We start from the raw sequence: 24,774 nt of genomic DNA, 5'->3' as shown, positions 1-24,774 counted from the left end.
AAAGTGTTACTTAGTGATTCATAAAGTGATCTAAGGAGCTTGAGTGACCTTATTGAAACTTATTGAGGTCAATTGATGCAAGATGTGAGTGGGCGTTAAGACACCTGGGAAGGGATCTCAAAACTGGATTAAAGATGGCAGACAGTTGGTGCCATCAGTTTTTGAAGTGACTGTTTGGTTTTTCCAACGTGGAGGTCTTAGCACTCCTTGGTGAACAGCACAGCATGCACTACATTGTCTAGTTTGCGTTTGGGAGTTGTGTCCGTGTTTTTGTCTGAGTGTGTGACTGGCTCTGAAGTGCACTGGGATGGAAACTGGGAGTTTCTCTGATGAACCTGATCCATAAGGGATGATGATGTTGTTCTGTTTGTCCGTCTGTTTCTCGCTAGTTGGCGTCTGACCTTCTTTACTGTGCTGATTTGATGAAAGCCCAACTGGGATAATCACATGTATTAAAAGTTTTTTTGTTTTTTGTTTTTTTTACATGTGTGTGTTCCTTTTCTTTCCCTTATTACTTAGAGGGAATGTTTTCTGCCCGGTGTTGCAGGGTCCTGATCACTCCACGTTTGTGGCGGGAGTCAAGGAGTAGGTACTGGTCTGTGTGTGGGGGCTTCTGGTAAACTTCAATGCTGAGTTTTCCATTTTCCCCAATGTGCACAGCACAGTCCGAAATGGCAAACTGTTGTCCTTTGGGTCTTCCCTGGTAAACTTTATGTTTCTGTCCTCTGAGTTGATGTGAGCAGTGAAAGCTTCTACTTCTCAGCTTTTGATTTTGAACCAGATGTCATCTACGTATCTGTACCAGTGGCTAGGTGCTGTCCCTTTGAAAGAGGCAAGAGCTTTACTTTCCACTTCCTCCATGTAAAGGTTGGCTACAATGGGTGACACTGGGGAGCCCATGGCATCCATGTTTTTGTCTACAGAAACCCTCGTTGTATTTAAATGTATATTCACTTGTCTAACCACTAATTTAATCTTTTATCCTCTCTCAGGCTCAGTATGAGAATCCTCCTCACATCTACGCTCTGGCAGATAACATGTACAGAAACATGATGATAGACCGTGAGAACCAGTGTGTCATCATTAGGTAAGACTTTGAAATTCCAGCCATTCTTTCTCTGCCTTCTATAGTGATCATTAGTTAACGGCATGTGACAAGGAAATTATTTTCAGAACCAGAAAAGCTGCATTTTTATTTAAATTATCCATTCAAAATAGAGCCTGATAAACTGTACTGTACATTGGGGACTGATCTCGGTGCTTTTAAAAAAAACAGTAGATTTGCTTTAATCTAAAATAATTAAAAAGATCATAAATCAACCAAAATATGACCTTATCCATATCTTATTAAGATACTATAGTTGCCCAGTTTATTGGTTTCAACTGATATTTTTGTAACCTTCAGCACTTTATATTAGCGTGTCAAATGTCCAGGATGTGACAAAATGAGACAAAAGCTGGAGACGATAATCTGTGCAATGTGATCTGTGAGATCACAACACTGAACTGCTCTGCAGGTCATGATAATAGACGGGCGAGAGGACAGACCTAACAGGTCTGACCACATCATTCAGTAGAGCTGAGTCAGTGTTTGTGTGGTGTTTTTCCATCATACTGTTTTCAGCTTCAGTGAATTACAAATTAAAGAGAAAATAATAAAATGTGCCAGTCCTCAAATAGGAAAACAATGATTTTACAGCTTGATCTGGCTGCTAAATCCTCAGGATGTGAGATGGAAACAAAGCAGCCGCTATAGCAGCTATTTTTGAAAAGCTTCCTGTTTTTAAAAAAAGAAAAGAGGACACTTGCACGGTCCCTAGATTTAGAGGATTTTAGATGCTTTCGCAGCCTGTTTGAGTTTCCCGATGAATGTTTCTGACCTACAAAGCTGAGAAAAATGTGGTGTCATTAGGGGGTTTTTATGCTATGGCCCACTCATCTGAGCAGCGTGGTTGCTATAGTGCTTACCTCATGATGAATGAGCCCTGCTTCAGCACTTTCGGCTGTTGTTTGGACAGCCAGCAGTTGCTCGTTCAGTTTTCCACATAAAGGCACCGAGGTGGATTTTGTGATTGACTAAATCAGCAAACAAAAGCATGGAAGTGGTTTTATGATGAACCAGGTCTCAGCAAACAAAGGCTGCTGTGAACTGCTAACCGTGCAGCGTGGTCAGCACCCACCTGTGTTAGCAGTTTTTAAAAAAATATTATATTAAGAATCAGAAATGAGGTTAATGCAGAAAAAGAGCGGCTGAGCATTTCTTTTATTTCTCTGATATTGTAACAGCATTTGAATATGTGACGATTTGGATTTAACAAAGTGTTTATTTCTCTTTTATGATACTTTTTGTTTTTTATCGAGGACCAGTTCCTTTACATGTGCTCTAAATACAGATATACAGATATTTCAGAAATACACGATTTCACAATTTCTAGGCAGTTTTGCTTGATTTTGTTCTTTGAAGCCATCTTAAATTTCAGTCACATGACGAGTGAACAACAGCTTCTTAAACCCAGTCTGAGAGAAAGCAGGCGTATTCATTGCTCGGCTGGCTTTTTACCAGGAATCTGCTCTTTCTTTTTTTAATGATTGTGCGTGGGATCCTTTCCACGCATGATTGTGTCTTTTCATCGGTGTCAACAGAGCAGGTTGCTGTTATAATTAGATCAGTTTGAGAAGGACAATGTGTGGTGAGAGATTGTCGGGATCATTTTAATGCTTAAAATATGCACGTAGTCATTGGGTGTGGCCTGCACTGTGAAAATGCATTTATGTTAGGCTTTTAGATATTTCTGCAGCTGTATGTGGAGACTCATGAAAATGAATGTCCTCGTGTGATCGCTCAAAGTCTCAGGTAGTCAAATTCTAGCGGTATATTTCCTGCACTTTCTTACAAAGAACATGGTGTCATAGGAAAAACTTTAGGGTAGCCTATACAACAAAGATAAAGACACGCTAATTAAAATGTAAAATTGTAAAAATTTGCTTAATTTCACCAAATATCTTAAAGTAGAGGTCAGCGACTGAAACAGGGGTCCTGTGAGCTATGACTTGAAGAGAACGTGGGTCTTAAAGTAGCAACGGTCCCTCTGCCCTCCTACTCCTTAGTATCAGTAACTAAAACAGATGTTTAGTATGCAGGCAAAAGTCATAGGAGGTGATGTATACAAACAATGTAAAAACATACAAAAAAACAATGCACTGACATTATCACAGGAAAATCTTGTCAAACAGACTGTACATGTGTCTCAGCGAGTTCTGTGGGAATGCAGCGAACACCTTGTTGGATTCAAAACTGCCAAAACTAGACTGTTGACTGAACATCCTTCACATAGCTCAAGTCAGTAATAATTTATGAAAGATAATGCTTAACGCTCCCTCCCTCTGCACTGCATTGTGTAACTCATGTCCTTGTTTGGGTAATAAATCGCTGCAGAAGTCAGAAATGTCTTCAGCATTCAAACGCCACAACAATGAGACCTGCCCCTTTGGGGGTTTAAATGGGCCTCAAAGTCTCACTGCAGCTTGTGCTGGAAATACCTCTTTAGAGGGTCGATTGCAGGAGGAGAAACTATGCTCTCAGATGCATATAACTAAACGATCAGTTTCCTACTTGATTCCAAACTGCACAGCGAGGAAGTCCAGGCAAAACTTTAGCATCTGGTACAGGCTGGGAGGTGTATATAGTAGGATGTGTGCAGCTATACTGAGACTGTGTAATAGAGCAGCTCCCATGACTTCCTTTGGCAGTCTCAAACAGTCTGCAGCTGTGTTTCTCACAGCGGCTGTACCATCCTGACTCTACTTTAAGGCACAGAAAGAAAAAACAGACCCAGCCATCATCCACTGCCAAACCACATAGGTCAAAATAAGTATGACCCCGGCACAGTGAAAGGCAAGGAGAGGAAAAAGACAAGAGTAGGCTGAGGGAAAAGATACGAAGGAAAGCTATGTAAACAAAACGGGATAAATGTCGTTATTACTGCAGCGTTCATCCGCCTGCACGTGCAAGGCGGTAAATGTAGCTGTCTAGCTGTGACTGCTTATTTAAGAGATTCAGTTTTACTTTCTGAGGTGGAAATTTGCACGAAACGTGTCTCACACACACACAAACATATTCTCAACCAGTTTTGATCTGGATTTTTGTCTGAATGAAGAGTTTGTGCAATTCAAATGACACGTGTTTAAACAGTTACACTTTTTTTTTCAGACTCTTTATTCACTTTAACATAGAGTAAGATACGTTGCAAGTCTCTTTAATTTAAGTAGGTTTACATTTGGGACAAAAGTACTGTGTCCAATTGCTTTTTACCCCTCAGCTTTGGGTACTATGTGTTTAAATCTGGGTACATTTGCTACATAGTGATTTTTTTTTCTATATTGATTTAAATGTACTCCAAATGAAAGCTGAGGACTGAACTTGCAATCTGGAATCTTGTATTCCAGGTTGATGCCGCTAAAATAGAAACTCTAAAGGATAAAAATGTTGTAACTGTCCAAATACCGGCTGTCTGGACAAAGTTTACCATGTTTAGTAGTCCAAATTATCCTGTTTATTGTAGTGTGTCCAACCAAAACAAACACATGTAAACAAACCATGTACCAGATTCTGTTTTCAAATATGGATGTAAAATATGTGTTTATTCTTAGAGAAGAGACAAAAGTCTGCACTGGGACGTATGCAGGAAACTATTTAATGCACAGGCCGAGCTGTTCCTAAGCAGGCTTATTGTTAAATATCAGATCACATGCAGGTGGGGTATGACATAAGCTTTAGACTGATAAGCCACCAGAACAAACGGGAACAAGGAAAATTCATTTAAAACCCATAATAGGTGAACAAAAATCAAAACCAAAAAACAGTTTTGGGGCGGGTGTTTTTTAGTCACTGAGTGAATAAAAACTGTGCTTGTGTGAGATAGAAAACAATGTCTCAGTGAGCGTGTGCCGCAGGCTATCAGGTGTATCTGAATTTGGCTTGTGTTTGAGAAAGCATGTGATGAAGTCTTTATCTGCTTTTCAGCGGCGAAAGCGGAGCAGGGAAGACTGTGGCAGCCAAATATATCATGGGCTACATCTCCAGAGTGTCAGGCGGTGGACCTAGAGTGCAGGTGAGAGGAGATGCCTTTTGTCCTTCTCGGCAGTTTGTAAATGAGGAATGCATATTTGAAATGCTTAAGTGCACATGTGAACGATAACTAAGTTAAACCAGAATGATTTGTGATACTAACTGCACACGTGTGCAGTCAAACCACCTGTTGCTGTCTCATTCCTGCATTGTCTTTCACGCTTTGCTCCAGTCTTTGTCTTGTCATCCTCATCCTTTGTGTCCTATTGTGAGCCCGTCAGCAGACTCTTATACACCAGCCCCCTCGTGCCATCTGGCACCCCCCAACCCCCCTCAAATAAAAAAACAAAAACAAAAAAAACAGCAGATGTCCAGTTTCTAAGCGCGATAAAGATCTGAAGTTTGATGAGGAAATTCCTGCACCGTGATGGCAGTGGGAGTTTTATAATTAATCCACTCAGAGCTGCTTCCACCAAGAAAACAATCAGAAATAATTTTCGGGCTTAACCACTTAGGCCCAGAGAGCAGCCATTTGGCTTTTCTACCTTTAAATTCAACGATAGACTGCTTACACTAAATCAACCAAGACAGCTTTATTATATAACTATGATAATGTTAACTGTACTTCATGCCTTAAGATAATATCACTGTGTCAGTTCAGCTGTTTTAGCAACATACATTTCTCAAAGCTTCTACATATCTAATTAGGGCTGTTCGATATAACGATATATATCGGATGACGATATAAAAACGTCTATCGTTTCATTTTAGCTATCGTTTGTTCCGTGGTGTCGCAAAATAAACTGTTTACAGCAATATTTTTTCATCGTTTAGATGGTCACTGTAGTGGCTATATTAATTTCTTAAAGGTCTCTCTTTCTCTTATATTTAATATAACCACACTACAGACGGACAAGCTCCCGTTTTATGCGTTGTCGTTAGCAACAACGACGGTAACACCATCGCGTGAACGCTTGTTTATGTTCCACATAAACCTTTCACAATAAAGCTCAAGATCCTGTTGAGACTTTTCAAAATAAACTGAATCACGTGAAAGAGCAGATTATTTATGGATGAGAATTAAAAAAGAGCCGCCAGGTGCTAAAAAATAAACCTTAGACTCAAACGTTAGAACAGGTCTTTACCCGCAGCACGCCGTGTAATAAATACTCACAAAGAAAACGTCAGCTGTTACAACTTATGTCTAAAAATGTATAGTTTCATGCATCGGTTAAAACACTGGACTCCAGCTATATGACGCGCAGCTGGAAACACTTCCCGCAAGACGAGCTGCCCGAGATTCACAGAATTTACAGAAAATGTTACATTTTTGTGATTTATATCGTTATCGGGACGATAGAATTCTTATATCGGGATATGAGATTTTGGTCATATCGCACAGCCCTATATCTAATAGTACTTGTACTTATTCAGATTTTTGGACATCTCGAGATCATGCTGGAATAAAACATCAGTGCAAGAAGAACTTCAGCGTAGTTAAAAGGCTAAACTCATATAAGAATGTGTGTCAGCGAAGGATGTTTTTCTTTAGTACAGGACTGATAAAAGAAAATTTCCAAGAAATACCACTCAGCCTCTGTGAACAATACTGGAAGTGGGGAATATCTCTGTCTGCTGTACTGATTTAAAACTCATGTGTTTCTGACACACACATGGCTCATAGCGAGGATAATGCCCTCCAGATTTTGTGTGTCTGTCTGTAGATGTGCATGTGTGCGCCATGCTGCTATCTTAGTGGAAACTTTCAGAGAGTCGGGGTGTGAAGTGTGTGGTTTCTCTACCTGCTGCCTCATCTGTTTGTGATGTAGCATCAGCTCACTGAATCTGTCTCCTCGCAGCACGTCAAAGACATCATCCTGCAGTCCAACCCGCTGCTAGAGGCCTTCGGCAACGCCAAAACTTTGAGGAACAACAACTCCAGCAGATTTGTAAGGCTGCTTCTCTCCCCCCCTTTAACATACAGTGTAATCAAATTTAAAGTGAAATTCCCACTCGTAGTCACAGACAGGGACGCAGCTGCCGTGGAACAAGCTGAGTCCTCAACTTTTTTTTCGTGGCATACCTTCGAGACCTTTGAGATTTACAGTAACAGCTTGCCTTCTGTTTTCTGTTTTATTTCATGAGGCATCAAACCTCGTGTGTGTCCCGGTTAACCAGAAGTGCTGCGACGACGCACTGCACAGAAAGACACACACGCAGAAGCGCTGAGGCTCACTAAGAAACTTAACCAATGAAAAATAAGCTTCACATAGAAAGTGCAACTCCCCCGAAATTTTTCAACCGAGTCTGTTAGTTAAATTCATAAAGAGCAGATGCCATAAAAGATATTCTTAGCTTCAAATTTAAAAGAGCAAAAATAGTTTGGCACTAATTGTGTAAGGTCACTACATTTGAAGTGCTTTCTTTGAATAATGAGACATTGCATACAGGCTAGTCTGGAGTTGAGAGTAAGACAAAAAGCTGGATCATATTTCTATTTAAGCTGACACACACACGCACGCACACACACTGCTAGTAGCCTTAGAACAGCTAGGTGCCAGTATTTTCAGACCGTATACGCTGCCTTTTAAGCTTTATTACAGTTGGCTGCAATACAAAAAAAAATGCTTTGATCCATCAGGGGAAATACTTTGAGATCCAGTTCAGCTCCGGCGGTGAACCAGACGGCGGGAAAATCTCCAACTTCCTTCTGGAAAAGTCACGTGTTGTCATGAGGAATCCTGGAGAAAGGAGTTTCCATATATTCTACCAGGTGAGGCCTTTTTTCTTTTTTGTAATATGGAAAGGAACACATGTGACCTGAGAAAAGGGCCTGCGAGGTGATTTCAGGACAGTTTGGGTTAGAAAAGCAGTCTGTTTTTGTCGTGCATGGCCAGAGGTTCTCATTTTTCGATAGTACAGCTTTCTTTTTTTTCTTTTTTCTTTTTTTGAACTTTTATTGCCAAAAATAGCAAGGCAATTCACAGCAACAACATGATCTGAGACCAAATCTGCAGTATATAATGGTGAGGGTAATTCGAAAACTTAATTTAAAAGGAAAAACACACATATACATACATACCTATACTTACATACCTAAACACAGATGTAACAGTGTTAAGGCTTTAGTGTCCTGTCAAGATATTTTATAATTTTTCTCAAAGGTTGGCCCTTTTTGTTGTAGTTGGGCTGTTATCCGTTCCAATGTATAGACATGTCTAGTTTTCAGAAGCCAGTACAGCTTTCTTTAAACTGTGCGTTATATATTTTGTACACACAGTTAGAGACTTAATTTCTGCTCAACAGTTGATAGAAGGAGCCACCTCGGAGCAGAAGAATAGCCTGGGAATCACAAGCCTGGATTACTACAGTTACCTCAATCAGTCTGGCTCCTACAAAGTGGACGACATCAACGACAAGAGCGACTTCCAGGAGACAATGGTACGGTCAGACTCTTTCTGCCTGCTTGGGAGTCAGTGGTGTTGTGTTTGTCTGTGAATCTCATACCAGTGTTCATGTGGCTCACAGTCTCTCAATAGCACTCCTCTCTTGTTTTCTTTTTTCCTTTTTTTTTTTTTTCAATGATCTCCTTCTGTTTTTGTTTACCAGCGAGACCACAACAGGAGTAATTAGAGAACATGAGCTAGGTACCGCAGGAGTGAGTAAACCCCCACTGTGGTCCTGATTTAGCATGCTATTTTTTCCCCTTTTACTTCCCCAGAAAGCCATGGATGTGATTGGCATTGCACCAGAGGACCGCTCCATGGTGCTTCAGATTGTAGCCGGAGTCCTGCACCTGGGAAATATCAGCTTCAAGGAATCGGGGAACTACGCTGCTGTGGAGAGCGAAGAGTGTAAGTGGTCTTGCACAATGAGCTGATCACCAGTCACTAAAGATTTCTGTCACCAAAAGGAAACAGAGCGCTAAGGCCTGAGTCTGAGTAGTGGTAAATCTTTGTTTTTTCGCTGGGTTCTTGTCCTGACCTGCCCTTCTCTGGTTTTGGAGGGTGTTTCTTTTTCACCACTTTTACTCCCTAAAGTTTTATTGTGTTAATGCAGGGCTGCAGCCAGCTGTCTGGGGTACTTCAGGCCATGCAAGATCACCAGAATATAAAATGCTATTATTGAAGGTCTGGACGTATTTCGTCAGAGACTAAAATTACTTGGAAAAATGCTTTTTTTTGTCTGTCCCCCTTCTCCCTTCCTCTTTTCTTTTTCTCCTCATGCTGCGTCTGTATGATGCAGGGGAGAGTGCAGTTGCCAGTCTACAAAGCGCTGGTTTGTTCAGGGCAGACGTAACAGCAGCATTTCATAATCTAAGCCTTTCCTGCTCCTTTCCTGTGTGCTTTAACTGCAGTGTGCTGTTGTATTACTGCTCCTAATATAAAACTGCACACGCCACTTCAATATTAACTACTAAAACTAAAAGTATAAAGATGAAAGTAGGCAGACTGTAAATAGATGACGGACACTGCCACTGCCAAATCACCCAGCATTTGGTCCTTTTTTTTTTTTCTGAGCTGTGCTAGTTTTAAAGACATGAGGGTATCATCTCTTTTCACCATTAATATGTTGACATTAATTCAGTTCAAAAATTAGTAATGCCTTTTTGGACTGAAGAACTCCATCCATCACTTCAATTCATTGTCACAGAAGTCTGTCCCAGCTGCCATGGGGCGAGAGGCAGGGTACACCCTGAACAGGTGGCCAGTCTCCCACAATGACTAAAAAACTCCCACGGCTCAAATTTAACATGCAAATATCCAAGAGTTGATATTGAGAAAATGAAGTGAGCTGTCACAGGACTGTTCATGTCTTACTGGAGTGAAGCTGCAAGCTTTGAAAACGTCTGCACTGACATCTACATTATGCACTGCTGCTTTGACTAACAAATCTGCAGGAAAACACAGAGTTACATTAGAGTTACATTGTTTCCAAAGTTCACAGAATGTGTCCACACCGCCAGCCGTCATATGCAGCCATTACCTTTATTACCAAACACAAAGGACGACTTTTCCTCACGGTTTAATCGGGCGTATGGTCAGTCACACCCTAACGTCTCAAAAGGGGGGGCTTCTAGAGTGGTCTGATGCATTCTCAGACGCAGCGAGTCTGCAGGCCTGAGAGCTATTTCCTTTTAGGGGAAGTGAGTCACTGTAATAAGGCAGGGAGGGGCTCTCAGGGGACAATATCAGCGCCAGGTCGGGGCTTGATCTGTGGTGTGTGCCACACTTTTTATTGAAGAGTTCAGTAGCAGCTATTTTTATATTTTACGCTACACTCAGCTGCAGTACGAAGCTCATGAAAAAGGCAGATTTATTTGAACCCTGGATTCCAGTGTTTTCTGTGCTAATGCAAAGGTTGCACCTTTCGAAGAGTCCAGTGCTGTGTATTGATTTGCATGCTGGTTTTCACAGAAGTGTCTCGTAGTTACTTCAGAGAAGGATCCAATCCTTACATGCTGCTTTTCTCAGCTCATCATAGCAGTGCAGTAGCAGAATATTATAACAAAAGACTGTCAAGCAAATACAGTGGTTATGATCATTTTCATTTAATCAGCTGCTTGTTTTCTTGATTAAGGATTAAAACTATAAAATGTCAGAAAACCTATCGTTAAAAAGACATGCTAATTGCTCTTTCCCTTTGATCTACATCCCAGTCTTTCCCCCAAACTATTCTCCATAACTCAAGAGATATTTAATTAAAGATTACAAACGACAAAAGCAAAATATAATCTCATCTTATTTTAGGAGCTGGAAAATAGTTTCAGCTCTGCAATGATAAATTCTTAAATAGCCAAATCATCATAGTCCTTATGAAATATATATTTGTATAGAATAACACCCATAAAGTCACAACTGCTTTCTTTTCCCTCCTTTCCTATAATAGTTTTAGCCTTTCCTGCATTTCTACTGGGGATTGACCACATCCGTCTGAAGGAGAAACTGACGAGTCGAAAGATGGACAGCAAGTGGGGAAGCGCGGTGGAGTCCATCGACGTGACGCTGAACGTGGAGCAGGCGTGTTACACGCGTGACGCCCTCTCCAAAGCCCTGCATTCACGTGTGTTTGACTTTCTGGTCGAGGTATGATTACATGCATACAGTGCTTTGCGAGAGTAAATGCAAAGTGCTGAAGCCGGTTATATTTTGGTAATAACAACTTTTAATCTTTTAATTTCAGTCCATCAACAAAGCCATGGTGAAGGATCATCAGGAGTTAAATGTTGGCGTGTTGGACATTTATGGATTTGAAATTTTCCAAGTAAGTGTTTTTTGGACATGTCTCAGGCTGACACATGGCTGCAGGAATGCAGCAATGTGAAAATGAGATTAACTGCTATTAGCAATGAGCATTTAAACAGATTTAACACAAAGGATGAGGATGAGGTTAATGTAAAAAGTATGTGGATTAGGTCCCATCTCCTAATTGAGGCAGCAGTCTTCAGCATGCTTTTTTAATCTGATTACGTCATTGTTTACTTTGTTTAATGAGACTGGACATTTGTGGTTTACAAACAGCTCTTTAGCCCTTTTATCGACGTTGCTATGGTGACCGTGACTCTATCTCTGATAGCTAAACGACATCTAATCTGATCCAGGTTTGGCTGTTTTTTCAGGTTAAAGAGTTTTTTGTATGCACAATATAAGAAAAGGTCAGCTGCATTCTGGTGACTGCAGGTTTTTAGAAAGGAAGCTGCAGACCTCTGTAGCCTAAAGTTCAGGCTGAAGGTCCATTGTATGTGCTGCGAAATGCACAATGCTCCCCTTCCTTTAACATCAGGCAGTCAGTACATCACTCCCCGTCCAAACAAAGCCCATTGAGCTTAGAGGATATCTGCACCCCACTGGACATGCAGCTCATTTAGGCTATACAGATTTTATTCACCCTGTTGTCTTCTTCAGAAAAATGGGTTCGAGCAGTTCTGCATCAACTTTGTGAATGAGAAGCTCCAGCAGATATTCATCGAGCTGACTCTAAAGGCGGAGCAGGTAATGTTCCTCCACACTCTTCTCTTCTTCCCCCCCCCTCACTCTATTTTTGTTTTTTTCCACAGATGCTTTATTCTCTAATGCTGAACTTTTTTTCCATGTCTTGCAGGAGGAGTATGTGCAGGAGGGCATCAAGTGGACTCCTATAGAATACTTCAACAACAAGATTGTGTGCGATCTCATCGAGAGCAAAGTGAATAAACTCTGAATAGGACGTTTGTTGCTCATACACAATATACACATTTCTTTCTCTTTAATATAGAAAAAAAAGCCTTTCATTTTCATTCACCACAAACATGACAGAAAATCTTCGTAGGACCTCAGTTATTTAAAAAAAATGCTGCCTATGTGATGGTGAATTTATTTTTGGGGGGGAGGTTGATTTAAATATCCACCCTCTAGGCTTTTATCATCAAGAAAGTAACAGATTACTTTGTAAAGTAAAATGGTATGGAGATTAGATCAAACCTTGGACCTGTATAGTAGAGGAGAAGAAAAATTAAATCGATCACTCTAAAAACATAATTGACATCAATGGACTCCTCCACAAACAGATATCTTTTTAGAGGCTAAAAAAATATAAACCACAATAAACCAGGGTGTGATCATTTGTTAATCTTGTTTACTAGTATTGTAAACTGAGTTGCCCAACTTACTGCCAAGTTTCTGCTCTGTTGCCATGACTCGCAGCTTAATACCCTCAAACGCACCGACATGCCTCTTAATTTGATTTATATGTCCTACTGAGAGGTCTAATCCATGAAATCCACAACAAGGGTTTTAACACAAGGCTCCATCTGAGAGGAGCCGGGGATCTGCATCAGTGGCTGACAGTTTAGTTCTTTGGCTAATGTGCTGACAAATTTACGCGTGTCCTTTTAAAACTGCTCTCCGAGTCTGAGAGGCTGTTGCCGCGATCCGGTCTGAAGGCCGATGATCAGCCTCGGGCATAATGAAAAAAAAATGGGAACAACCACTGTGAGAGTAGTCTTTAGGACATGCTGTTTTAAATGAGCTCTGCTGTTTTCATTTTAAAATGTGTAAAATGTCTTTTGTGTGTTTGATAAATACCAAGCCGTAGTAATTTGTTTCAGCCTTGAAATCGAAGCTTTGTGTGGTTTCCTATGTTCCACCGCTCAAATTTTTCGTGCCACTTGATTGAAATTGGTGCAGAGTCCTTTCAGATCTACATATAAGACCACAGTTGTGTATACATGTGCTGCAGATCAGACAGAAAAAGGTCAAAAAAAGATCTTCAAGCTATAACAGATCAAGAACCTAAAGTTTACCGTGATCCCCAGAATCCTCCTGGCATCATGAGCATCCTGGATGATGTTTGCGCCACCATGCATGCCGTGGGCGAGGGGGCCGACCAGACGATGCTGCAGAAGCTCCGAGTCCAGATCAACACCCATGAACACTTCAACAGCTGGAATCAGGGCTTCATCATCCACCACTATGCTGGCAAGGTCAGTTTCACTTTGATCTGTTTGTTTGCTTTCCCTGACAACTGGCTTCAAACGGCAGTCATCTGCATTTTGAGCGGGAAGCCATTCAGCTTTTTGCAGACATAAAACGGTAATGTACACCGCGACATAGTGTGTGTGTATATATACAGTCAAGCATCTCTGTGCACTTGTCTTCGTCCCTGACGTCAACTTTGAAAGAATATTTTCTGCATGTAGTCTCCGGCTGTAGGAGACCAACAAGTCCAACACCATAAAAAATGGCATTTTTTTTAATGGAGCTGGAGCTGTTCCTCCGTGCTTGTATGATCTGTCATAAATACTAGTTATACGCAGCTGGTTCCTCCATCTGTGTCGTCATTTTGTCCTCAGAAGGTTTCCACTTCTAAAGTAGCTTTGTGCACCATCTCTGCCATTCTCCATTGTCTGTCTGTGGAGGAATTTACCTCCCCGTATTAAACCTGCTCATCGAGCCGAGCATTACAGCTCACTAGAAGTCTTCTTGTGGATTATTTTAGGTTTTCGGTGGTCTGAGTAGAGGTCGCCTCGTGTCATTCTCCAGATGTGTGGTGGCCTCAGCCTGGCACACATGCCGTAAGCTTAATGAGCCGTGCCATTAAGGCTCGAGAGGCTCCCATGCCTGTGCTCAGAACATTCCTCCCGTCTCAGCCTACATTACAGGAGAAATAATGGAGTTTAATTTACACACTTAAACCACTGCTGGGTTTATAAGGATGCTAATCCTGGAACGTGTAAAGCTCGGACCCTGAAACCCTTCATGTTTTGTTTTTGTTTCTCTCCCATAAACTTCAGGGCATTTATTTAGGCCACAATATGAGTTACACTTTTTTATTTTCACACAGGGGTCATCTTCCATTTTGCTCAAGGTTTCATAGAGTTCAGTTTTCTCCTCTTTTGATAAAGATGACTCCTGAGAAATCCTTCTGTGTGTCTCTCCTCCAGGTGTCCTACGACGCGGAAGGTTTCTGTGAGAGGAACCGAGACGTCCTCTTTACCGACCTCATCGAGTTGATGCAGAGCAGTGAAATGTAAGTAAATCCTTTTTGCACATTGCACCGACATGTGGCGAGCATTTCTACGGCGCTCGCTTAAAGGGAGTCGTCTTTGTGATCATATGTTTATAATTGAAACCAGCTGAATAAGAGCTTCAGACGTAGCAGTGCATCTGGAAACTGGTGGGATGTAGCAAAAGTGTGCAGGGTGGGGTTATGCCGTGCCCTCTACCCTCAATCGCATCTGCTTGCTGTCCCATAATGCGGTTTTCGGGGTCTACTCAATCTGCCCTTGCAAGTGCAGGTTGTTTGTGGGGTTGTGTCTGTTCCCCCTGTGTTATGCTTTCTTGGGCTTTTTTTGTGTGTGTTGAAGTGGCCATCTGTGTAAACAGCCTGTGTTGTCTGCGCAACCCCTGCAGGTCTCCTTGTAAGGCGCGAAAGGAGGTTATACCAAAATCCCTTTAGGACACATGCTCGAAGATGCGTTGATGCATTTGACACGACATGCAAAGATAAAGAGTCGTACACAGTCACACAATGAGGCGGAAGGAAGCACACCCATTCCTCCAAGCAGCAGGTCCAAACGGAGAAGAAAGGACTGACCAGTATTGTCAGCTGGACAGTATTAGAAGTCTTTGAATCTATTTGTACTGTTGATCCTTTCTTCTGTGTCCAAGCACGGAGTCAGAAGTTTAAAATCAAACAAATCCCAATGTGGGGGAAAACCAGAAAGGGTGTGGGATTTACACCAACATGAAACAGCATTTTGAAATCATACACTAATCAAATGTTAGCCAGAAGTGTGCGTCAATTTAAGATCGAGTTTTACCTGCATCATAGTATCTAAACAAGCCTTTGAAAAAGCTCATTAAATAAATTGGAACTTGACAACATAATAAAAAAACAAGACATCAGCAGTAAGTTAAATAAACGACATTATTAACTAGGCAGGGCTTTAAAAAGGAGTGAGGAGGAAATATAAATTATTATCTTATGATTTTCATAAGGGACCATAAATGACAATGACTTCCCGAAGCTAAAACACGCACACTGTTCCTTTATTGTTACTCCACCGTGTGTGTGTGTGTGTGTGTGTGTGTGTGTGTGTGTGTGTGTGTGTGTGTGTGTGTGTGTGTGTGTGTGTGTGTGTGTGTGCATAGTTTAAATGGTGCTCAACAAAGTAAAAAGGTACTTTGGAAATGTTTGAATCTTGACGGTTGCATGTCTCAAGCTGAGAAGAACCTGAAGATGTGGAAAGTTCACAAATATCTGCCACATTCTGACCAGCAGCAAGAAATCCTGGTGGCTTCACAGCGCAGACATTTACGTAACCACCTAACGAGTGAAGGAACTCTGGTTTGATCCCAGGAGGAGAGACAAGTTCCTCTGGGATTGTGTCAGGAAGAGTATCCAGTTTTTAAAAAATAAAATAAAATAAAATACAAATAAATACATTTAAATTAAATAACATTTTTAATTAAATAGATATATGGATACGAACATGTGGAGCTACATGCTTCAACTACCCCTTGTACACATCCTGGTGTTGTGATGCATTTAAAGTTAATGCTGAACCTCGATCAGGACCATATACTGTATATTAAAGATGGACGTAGTCACTGTGATGTCACTCATCAGCTTGTCAAGCCGTGTTTTGAAGTTTCGACCTATTGTAGGATTTCAGGTGTTGCTATGGTTGTTTTTAGAGCCAGAAGTAATTATATTTTACACTACAAGGTGAAGTGCTGAATGTTATGAAGCCCTGTTAGCAGCTGTGACCACAGTCTGCACACACACAGATTAGTGCTAAGTAACAAATTCTAAAAATAAAATGCTACGATTTCATTTCACCAACAATTAGAGGCACAAACTGTACTTCTTGGAGAGTCTTTTAGTACAAACATCACATCAAGTCATAACATTTATTTTAAAAAATTGTTTAGATTGAGTAAAGCAGCTATAAATACCAAAAATGTTTGCATCATTTTAACATGGAAGTTTATGGAGACTCAGTTTTTACACTTCCATGCTGGCTTCATTTCTCATGCTCTGGGGTTTCCACCTGAAATCCAAATTATTTGTTATACTGGTGAAGCAGCACAAGTTTACAGTGTCTAAATCCTGTGTTTATGTATATATATTTGGGAGAATGTAAGCAATGTATGAATTCACTTTGAAATATATGAATTTAACCCTCTGATGCATAGTGGTCACTGGAGTGGACAGCTACTAAAACGTACATATCTCTTTAATGCATTGGTTTCTATGGTGGAACTGCATATTAGCCTCTAGAGTGCTCTCTGCTGCCATGCTCCATTGAGGTCAATTCAGTGTTCAGTTAGTGCAACTGCAAGTAAATTTCCTCTGAATCAAAGATGGCAGACAAACTGTCACCCCTGCCGACCACTGCTGGCATATCCTGTCAATCCTTCTATGCTAAAAGAGCCCAACAGGTAAAAAAAATATGATGATATGCAGTAACATCTAGGGAAGGATATTATCTGTTTGGAATAAGAAATTGTTATGTCTAATATGTAGAAAACTACGATTAACCATGTGTCCACTGTAGTGGACATCATGCATTACCCACTATATTTTTTTAACATAAGTCATAAATTGTCTCACTGTTTTTTGGGACTGTTTTGGTTATAAGTAAGCATATAATTGTTACATTTATAAGCTACTCATTTAAAATGTATATTTCTGTGCAGATCAGCTGTAGTTTGAGTTACTATAATAATTATTTTATCATATTTTGTAGACTTCAAATGCAGCAAAGAATAAGGCAGCGTACAGAATAGTCCAGGAAATTCCATCCAGCTCCAGTGATGATGATTTCATTGATGAGTGCAGTGATGATGAGTTCAGTGATAAGTCCAGTGATGATGAGAGTGGCTGCCAGAGCAGAACAGAGACATAGGAACTACGGACAGCCTAGGTGTGATGAACACAGAAGTGTTTGGAGATGCAGAGACTAAGATGTCAGTTTGTGTTTTCTTCCAGCATGCTACTAAGGGCTTGGTAATACTGTCCTGCATCGTTATAGAACTGTGTAGACTCAAAAATGTTTCTCTTGTTGGAGATAGTTTGCCATATTCAGGTGTAGGATTCACAGCTAGGACTGTTGATTGGTTTTGTTATTTACGTCTAAACATTGGGGCCTTATGAGTTGAAAGTTCCAAAAAAATTGCTGAGATGTTTTTCAAAGGATACAAGCAAACAAGTGTTTGTATATTTACAATAGAACACAAGGTAATTAATTTTTATAGTAAATTCACAGTATTTCATGCTAAGTGCTCAGGCGCATGTAGTCCACTGGAGTGGACAAGTTTATAACTTTATAAAAAAACATATTTTTGGGGAAAAAAGAGTTGAACATTTTTTTTCATGTCCTGAGAAGAATAAAAGCACTTAAGAAAAAAATCTTGACCAAGGCTTTCATAATTCATGCATCAGAGGGTTAAAAACAAAGGTAGTTTCTTTAACAATGTCACTCTGTATCTACTACCTAAATCTCTACCGTGAAGTGAAAAACTAGCTTTAGCAGCCCTTTCCCTCATGAGTCATTTCACACTGTCAACAAGCAGCACTTCACTGAAAAATCCCCCTTTAGTTACAGAAAGACGGGAGAAAAAAATACTGGAAGAAGTGGGATTGATACTCTGTCTTATTTTAATGTTCTTCTCTGTTTCTCCTTTTCCAGACCCAGTATCAGTCAAAAGAAATTATTTATTTTATTCTTTGAAGGAATTCCTCAAGTAAAACTATTCACTCGGCCTCTACAGAAGAGGCCTTGTGGGGATTTGCTGCAGAGAAAGCTGTTTGTACAAATACAGCACAGTGTGGACACACACTCACGTTTTTGTTTTTTTTTGCTTTCCCAGCCACCCCCAGCTCAAACTTACTAAATGGTTCAGGAATTTAAATCAGTGACCTTCATCAAGGGTCCTCGGTTCTTTAATCATTAACTACGTTTTTTGTTTGTTTTGTTTTTTTCACTGTCTGGAAGCCTTGGTGTGATTTTTAGCCCTAAAGCTGTTTGTTTTTGTTGATATGAGAATAATAAGAGCTTTTTTCTTTTCTTTTTTTGACCTAATCTCTCACTTTCTGTCCTCCAACAGTAGCTTCATCAGAGCACTATTTCCGGAAAACCTCAATGCTGACAAGAAGGGTCGACCCACAACTGCAGGCAGCAAAATAAAGGTGTGTGAGTGCAGCTGTGCCTTCTGTTTATCAGGGTCACTGTGGAAAAGACCTTTGCTGAGATAATGTGCGTGTTTGCTGTTCAGTGGGATGTCCTTCAGCGTTCCCAGTCAGCAAAGAGCCAGTAATTTAGTCACAGACGCGCCAGCCTCATCATTATCTTTCCTTTTTTTTGATGTTTGCTCTAATTCCATCCTTCAGAAACAAGCCAACGATCTGGTGAGCACACTGATGAAATGCACGCCGCACTACATCCGCTGCATCAAACCAAATGAGACCAAGAAGCCCAGAGACTGGGAGGAAAGTCGGTGAGTGACTGAATCACTAGCACCCACTCCTTGTTGTCCTGAAAAGTTAAAGATTAAGACACATTCATTAGACGGCTTACAGAGCCAAGCAAAACATGAGGGAAGCACTCGAGTGTACACGACCGATCCTGAGGGCGATCTGAGCAGGAGCAGCCAATCAGTGGCAAGTTTTATGATAACCATGAAAAAGTGATGTTTACAAGAACATGTATGAACCCAAATAAAAATAGCTTGTTGGAAAAAACTAAGTATACCCTTAGTATACCCTAAGATAATCGAATGCACTCGATTAACTGATCATCAGCAAGTGTGAGCGCTTCTATAAAAGCAGTTTTGCCATTTTGTTGGTGAAAATGAAAGTACAATTAGAAAAAGACTGAACAAGTATGAAAAACCTCATCTCGCTAAACAGACCCATGACAGCATGTCCTGTGGACACCAAAATATGCTATTAATATTTCTATGAAACACTTGAAGTTGATCTAAAATGCTCATTTCCTCTAAAATTTCCTCTAAAAAACCTTTTTTTTAGTCCTGCAGAGTTAAGAGTGGAAAAAACTGTCTAAAACTGAGCCTTTAAAGCAGTCTGACCTCATATTTGAGTTGTGCTCATATCAGATACAACCATAGTGCTGTATTATTACATGTATATCAGGGGAAAAAAGTAAAAGCATAATAGGTCCACCTCAAGCTGTCTTGTAGAAAACACAATAGAAAATTAACAAATAGATTTAAAAATAAGATGAAATAACAGAAAACTGACTAAAATACGAAGCGAAGACCATTAAAAATGGAGCACGAACACATTATCAAGGACAAAAAAACAGATTAATGACATTTATAACCACAATGAAAGAAATAAAGCACAGAAAGTGATACATTAAAAACAAAAGTCTGGGTTTTGTGTTTGTTAAAACTGATCCACAGTCCTATCAAATGTTTAAATCTAATAGAAAACTACCCTGTTTGCAATATGCACCATCACCAAAATGCTGTGTTACGTTATTTATGGCTAATTTTATTACATTTTTCTCTTATTTAAGTATGTATTATAGCACATGAGATCGTTATCCAATTTCTTTTTCTATCTTCACTAAATTTCTTTGCGCTTTTGTCTTTTTGGGGTCTTTTTGTCCCTCTGAAGACATGTGAGACATGTTTCAGGCATTCCCCGTTCTTTATCCCTTTGTTTCAGTTTCCTACACTTTTGTCCCTGTGCTCAGGTTTTGGGTACTACATGTTCACATACAGTCTGATGGTGTATTGTTCGGAGCCTACCGCCTTCCTGTTGTGAGGGTGGATCGTTAATTAGCACCGGAACCGCTGTTTTCACAGGAAGTTTGACTACTTTGTTTGAGGAAAAAGTTAGGAAAGCAACTCATTTGCATACAATAACCTCCGATTATCCCTTCCTCTAGTATGAGTGGAAGCTTCACGTGATATGAAAAGACTTATAGTTGATTCCTTAGAGGTTAGAGAAAAAGGAATCGGCTGTTATTGATTAGTGTTTGTACACATCACTAAATGATGTGTACAAACACAAAAGTATGAAAAATGAACAAGTTTCATCAATTTGTGGTTTATCTGATACTGAATGAGGTTTTTCTGTCTTTAGGGTGAAGCACCAGGTGGAGTATCTGGGTCTGAAGGAAAACATCAGAGTGAGGCGTGCTGGCTACGCCTACCGCAGGGTCTTCAGGAAGTTCCTCAACAGGTATCAAGCTTTTTCTTTTTCGCCGTGGTTCAAGGTGCACTGTCTGACTAGGCTATGAAAGATACGTTTCATTCTCTCTACTGCTTGTGTCCTGTGCTTCAAACCGAAGTCACACAACTTCTGCTGCTTATCGCCACTCAACTTCGACAGGTACGCCATCCTGACCAAAGAATCCTGGCCAACATGGCGGGGAGACGAGAAACAAGGCGTCCTTCATCTCTTACGGTCTGTCAACATGGACCAGGATCAGTTCCAGCTCGGCCGCACCAAGATCTTCATCAAAGCCCCCGAGTCGGTACGTTTCACCGCTGCGTCTCTTTCGGACTGTCGCATCTTCTCTTTGTGCGTTTGTCCATTTATAATGCAGGGTCTCTTTCAGGAAGCTTTCCAGGAGTGTAAAGCACAAAGTAAAAACTACAGATAGTTTGTAGCAGCTCACATCTCTTGTCAGAGCGTCATCAGCAGGCTGCAAAAAGCCTCAAGTCATCAGTTTTTGCACTGAACACCATAAAAGGACATCAGAGCCCCAAATCACGCTCTAACCCTCGTCACAGGGGAGGAGACTGAACCCGACCCTTGCACCACGTCAGCACTGAGTCACCGCCGCTCTGAAATGAAAACACGAGCGCAGGCTGTGGTTGCAGAGTTTGGGGTGACATCGTAAAGGCTCCTATTTTTTCCACCCAAACTTCTTTTTTTCCCCCTCACGATTCTTATGAAAGCAGCACTTGTGTGCAGCCCTGCGCTTTCACTCATTAACATTTGTACACGTCACACAAGGGTAAGCATGCACGCCCACAGATGTATGTTTAGTAGCTTTAAACACAGACATCTTAGTCTCGATTCAGGCCTTACAGCGGATCCTGAATGCCTTTACTTATTTACTGCAGCCGCTCACTGCCAGGAGCCCCCATCCCCCCACGCCACCACACTGAGAGCCACTGAGGTGTGTTTATGAAGCGCAAATATCACATGGGGCGGACCGCTGAAATGAGCTGCCAGGCTTCTCAAAACAAGTCTCTGTGCATGATAAGACACTGACACCAGCTAATGAGCTGCGTGACTGAAGCGTTTTTCTGTCGGCTGTAATAAGTAAAGTTTGTTTGACGCCAGGCCAGATGTTGGAGGAGTTTCAGCCCCTCTGTGATGACGGATTTGCTCGTGGCTTACTGTCCATCAGAGGTCCTTTGTAAGCAGAGCTGAGTGACTATGACAGACAGCTCACCTAAAGAGTTATTAAAAAAACTTTTTTATACAGCACTCACAGCTGTTCTTCTGTTTCCTGCTTCATAATAGTGTTTAATCATCAAAGCCACTGAAAGTGTCCTAAACCCCTTACATACAAATGTTGGGCCACAAACTTGGGCTAATTTTCAAACCACACATTAGAAAAGTTGTGTAGTCTTCCAAATAAGATCCATCTCAGATTCCTGCTGCTTTTTTGGCAGATGGCATCACATCACCCCACTCCTAGCTTCACCCTTTTAAATTGACTTTTAAGGTTTTTCTGATTGCGTTTAAAGCACATTGTGGTTTAGCACAAGTAACATAGCAGGTATGTTGAGCCCATATGAGCCATTTTGCAGCCTGAGATCATCGTGTGTTGTCCTCCTGGCTGTTTCAAAATCGAGGCGTAGAGCTGAAGGGTAAAAAGCTTTTTGCCATTAGGCCCCCTTCAGCTTTGGAATAACCCGTGACTTCTTTCTTTTTGTAATGTCCTCTCTCTGTCTTCTCTTTCTTCTATCATCTGTCATCATGGTGGATTTGATGATACTTTCTGCATTAATAATTCTATAATTTGACAAGATCTCCAACACCACTGGCTGAAATGCAGCCCCGAACCATGAAAGAGCCTCCATCGCGTTTTAGAGACACTCACTGTTGTACCTCTTCTGCATATATTGATGATGATTTGCACCTTTATATAAGAATGATTTGGGTTTTTGTTTTTATGTTTTTCACTAATTCTTTCAATCTCAGCTTGTCCAGTTTCCTCAGATTTTATAACACTGACTGCTGAGATATGCCAGGTTTTTAGCTAACAGCTCTTTAGGAACCAAAGATACTTTTTTTTTTTTTGTGTCAAACTGTTTTAATCGCTGGGTTTACTGTAGATTCAACTAAAGAAATGGGAGCAGATTGTGTTTTTGTGACAGGCTGATAGAAACAAAGTGCCTAAAGATACAACTTAAAATTGTTTTTTCTTCCTAAGTTCTCTGTTATTTGTAGACACAGCACTGGTTCATCCGCAAACCTCTGTGCTTTTTTAGCCTTGACTGACTCAAAGGTCAGTGTTTAGTGTTAAAAATATTTCTTTGAAAATGGTCAGGGTAAAGACTGGAATGAAAATGAGTGAAAAAGCAGGTAATGTACAAAGAAAAACTCTAAAAGACCTTTAGAAAGCCTGGGGAAGGGTCACTTAAGCCCACTTAGTAACAAAATATCAACAAATGAGAGGTAGCTCAAGATTTTTGCTCGGTACTGTTTATCTGGTACTTTCTACTGTTATAATCCATTCCCTAGTATTTGTATAGGGCCTTTACAAATTCAAATTCATCCATCCATCCATCCATCCATCCATTCGCTTATCCTTTTCGGGGTCGCGGGGGGCGCTGGAGCCCATCCCAGCTGTCATAAAATTCAAATTTTATTTGTCACGTACACAGTCATACACAGTACGATATGTAGTGAAATGCTTGGACAACTGCTCGTGACCTAAAGAGAACAAAAAAGGAAAAGGCTATGAATAAGATAGGAAATAAATATGAAAAATTAAAAAAATTATGAAAAATTAAAGTAAGTGAGTACACGTGTAATTAATTAACCATACTCTAAATATATTTATTTATTTATTTATAGTAAATACAGTTGTTTGTTTCAGCACTGCTTCGATTTGAAGAGTCAGCCAGATGTTTGTGTAATAAAGACATTAGGAAGTTTGCCACCATTTCCTTCTCGCTTCCACTAATATTAACCAAAACACCACCTGCTGTTTGCTCCTGGTGTTGTCAGCCGGGAAGTGCAATCACTCTCACAGCCTCTGTGATTTTGTGGTGTCACTGTTTCTGTGACTCAGTGTATTTTTCTGCTTGCAGCCTTTCTGGGTGAAGTTTGATCTGCTGTGTTGTGTTTCGGTCTTGCTTGCGGTTTGTTCCTGTGGCCGGCTCTGTCGATGCCAAGCCTATTGCAGCACCGGGCAGGATGTTTAGTCTGGCAGGGAGAGGGCAGAGAGTGTGATTGCGTGTCCCGACGCCCATCGGGAAATGACATATCCCGGTGACAAGATGAGTCTGCTCATAAGTGCTAGCGAGGACCACAAACACTTGTAATTTTAAGGATTATTGTAATTAAATTCTAAGTTTTTCTACTTTAAAGGGTAAGTGTTAATGTCTTTGAGTCCATCTCGAAGCAAAGATCAGAATCCTGTTCACACTGGACGTTTATAGATATTTTTAGTTTAAACATGTTCACCGTCAGCTCTGCAGCTTTGCAGGGCATCACTCTGTTGATTCAACTGCCAAACAATTTCATTACAACAATCCAAACAAGCTGTGGCTGTTTGTCGTCTGCCAAAAAATGACTGCTGCTATTTAAACAGGTGCAAATGACTTGTTGGCCTATAATCCATCAAATATATCTCTCATGAATGATATCCAGCCATTTAGAGCCAGAAAACATCCTGTCATAAGGTTAAAGCTGAAATCTGTTTGTTCTGGCAAAGTGACTTTTATATATCCTTTATTTAGCTGGGTAAAATGTGTCGTTGGCATTAAAAATGTATTTTTCTGGAGAGATTTGACCAAGAGGGCAGCAAAAATTGCAAGAAACATAACATAATAGTTCTATACAGATATTTTAAACAACAAACAAACAGGACTGGATCGTCATAAAGATGCTGGCAAAACAGGTGATTTCTTTATTTTATATATATATATATATGACTTTCATAAATCCTGTTGACTATTTACCAATATAAGCAAATATATCACACATGAAAAACACACAGGAAC

The 24,774-nt window shown here is 40.5% G+C and overlaps 1 protein-coding gene across 2 annotated transcripts in view; it reads left to right on the top strand.

Moving 5' to 3' along the window:
* myo1ea (myosin IEa) overlaps positions 1-24,774 on the top strand; it is a 50,408-nt gene that overhangs the window by 16,440 nt on the left and 9,194 nt on the right. For both annotated transcript variants that reach the window (XM_085453496.1, XM_085453488.1), the window contains exons 4-19: positions 993-1,087; positions 5,024-5,111; positions 6,928-7,017; positions 7,710-7,841; positions 8,375-8,509; positions 8,790-8,922; positions 10,958-11,154; positions 11,252-11,332; positions 11,974-12,060; positions 12,170-12,253; positions 13,362-13,529; positions 14,490-14,575; positions 18,661-18,742; positions 18,944-19,050; positions 20,666-20,764; positions 20,915-21,059. In XM_085453496.1, the coding sequence (XP_085309622.1) occupies positions 993-1,087; positions 5,024-5,111; positions 6,928-7,017; positions 7,710-7,841; positions 8,375-8,509; positions 8,790-8,922; positions 10,958-11,154; positions 11,252-11,332; positions 11,974-12,060; positions 12,170-12,253; positions 13,362-13,529; positions 14,490-14,575; positions 18,661-18,742; positions 18,944-19,050; positions 20,666-20,764; positions 20,915-21,059 (1,809 nt within the window). The remainder of the gene's footprint in view (positions 1-992; positions 1,088-5,023; positions 5,112-6,927; positions 7,018-7,709; positions 7,842-8,374; positions 8,510-8,789; positions 8,923-10,957; positions 11,155-11,251; positions 11,333-11,973; positions 12,061-12,169; positions 12,254-13,361; positions 13,530-14,489; positions 14,576-18,660; positions 18,743-18,943; positions 19,051-20,665; positions 20,765-20,914; positions 21,060-24,774) is intronic.

Source organism: Copadichromis virginalis, linkage group LG1 (genome assembly GCF_057382275.1).
Source record: "Copadichromis virginalis isolate Kocher_CV1m ecotype Utaka linkage group LG1, C_Virginalis_male_GT1.1, whole genome shotgun sequence".
NCBI lineage: Eukaryota > Metazoa > Chordata > Actinopteri > Cichliformes > Cichlidae > Copadichromis > Copadichromis virginalis.
Note: the sequence above shows the minus strand (reverse complement) of the source record. Positions and strands in the feature narration are given on the sequence as shown.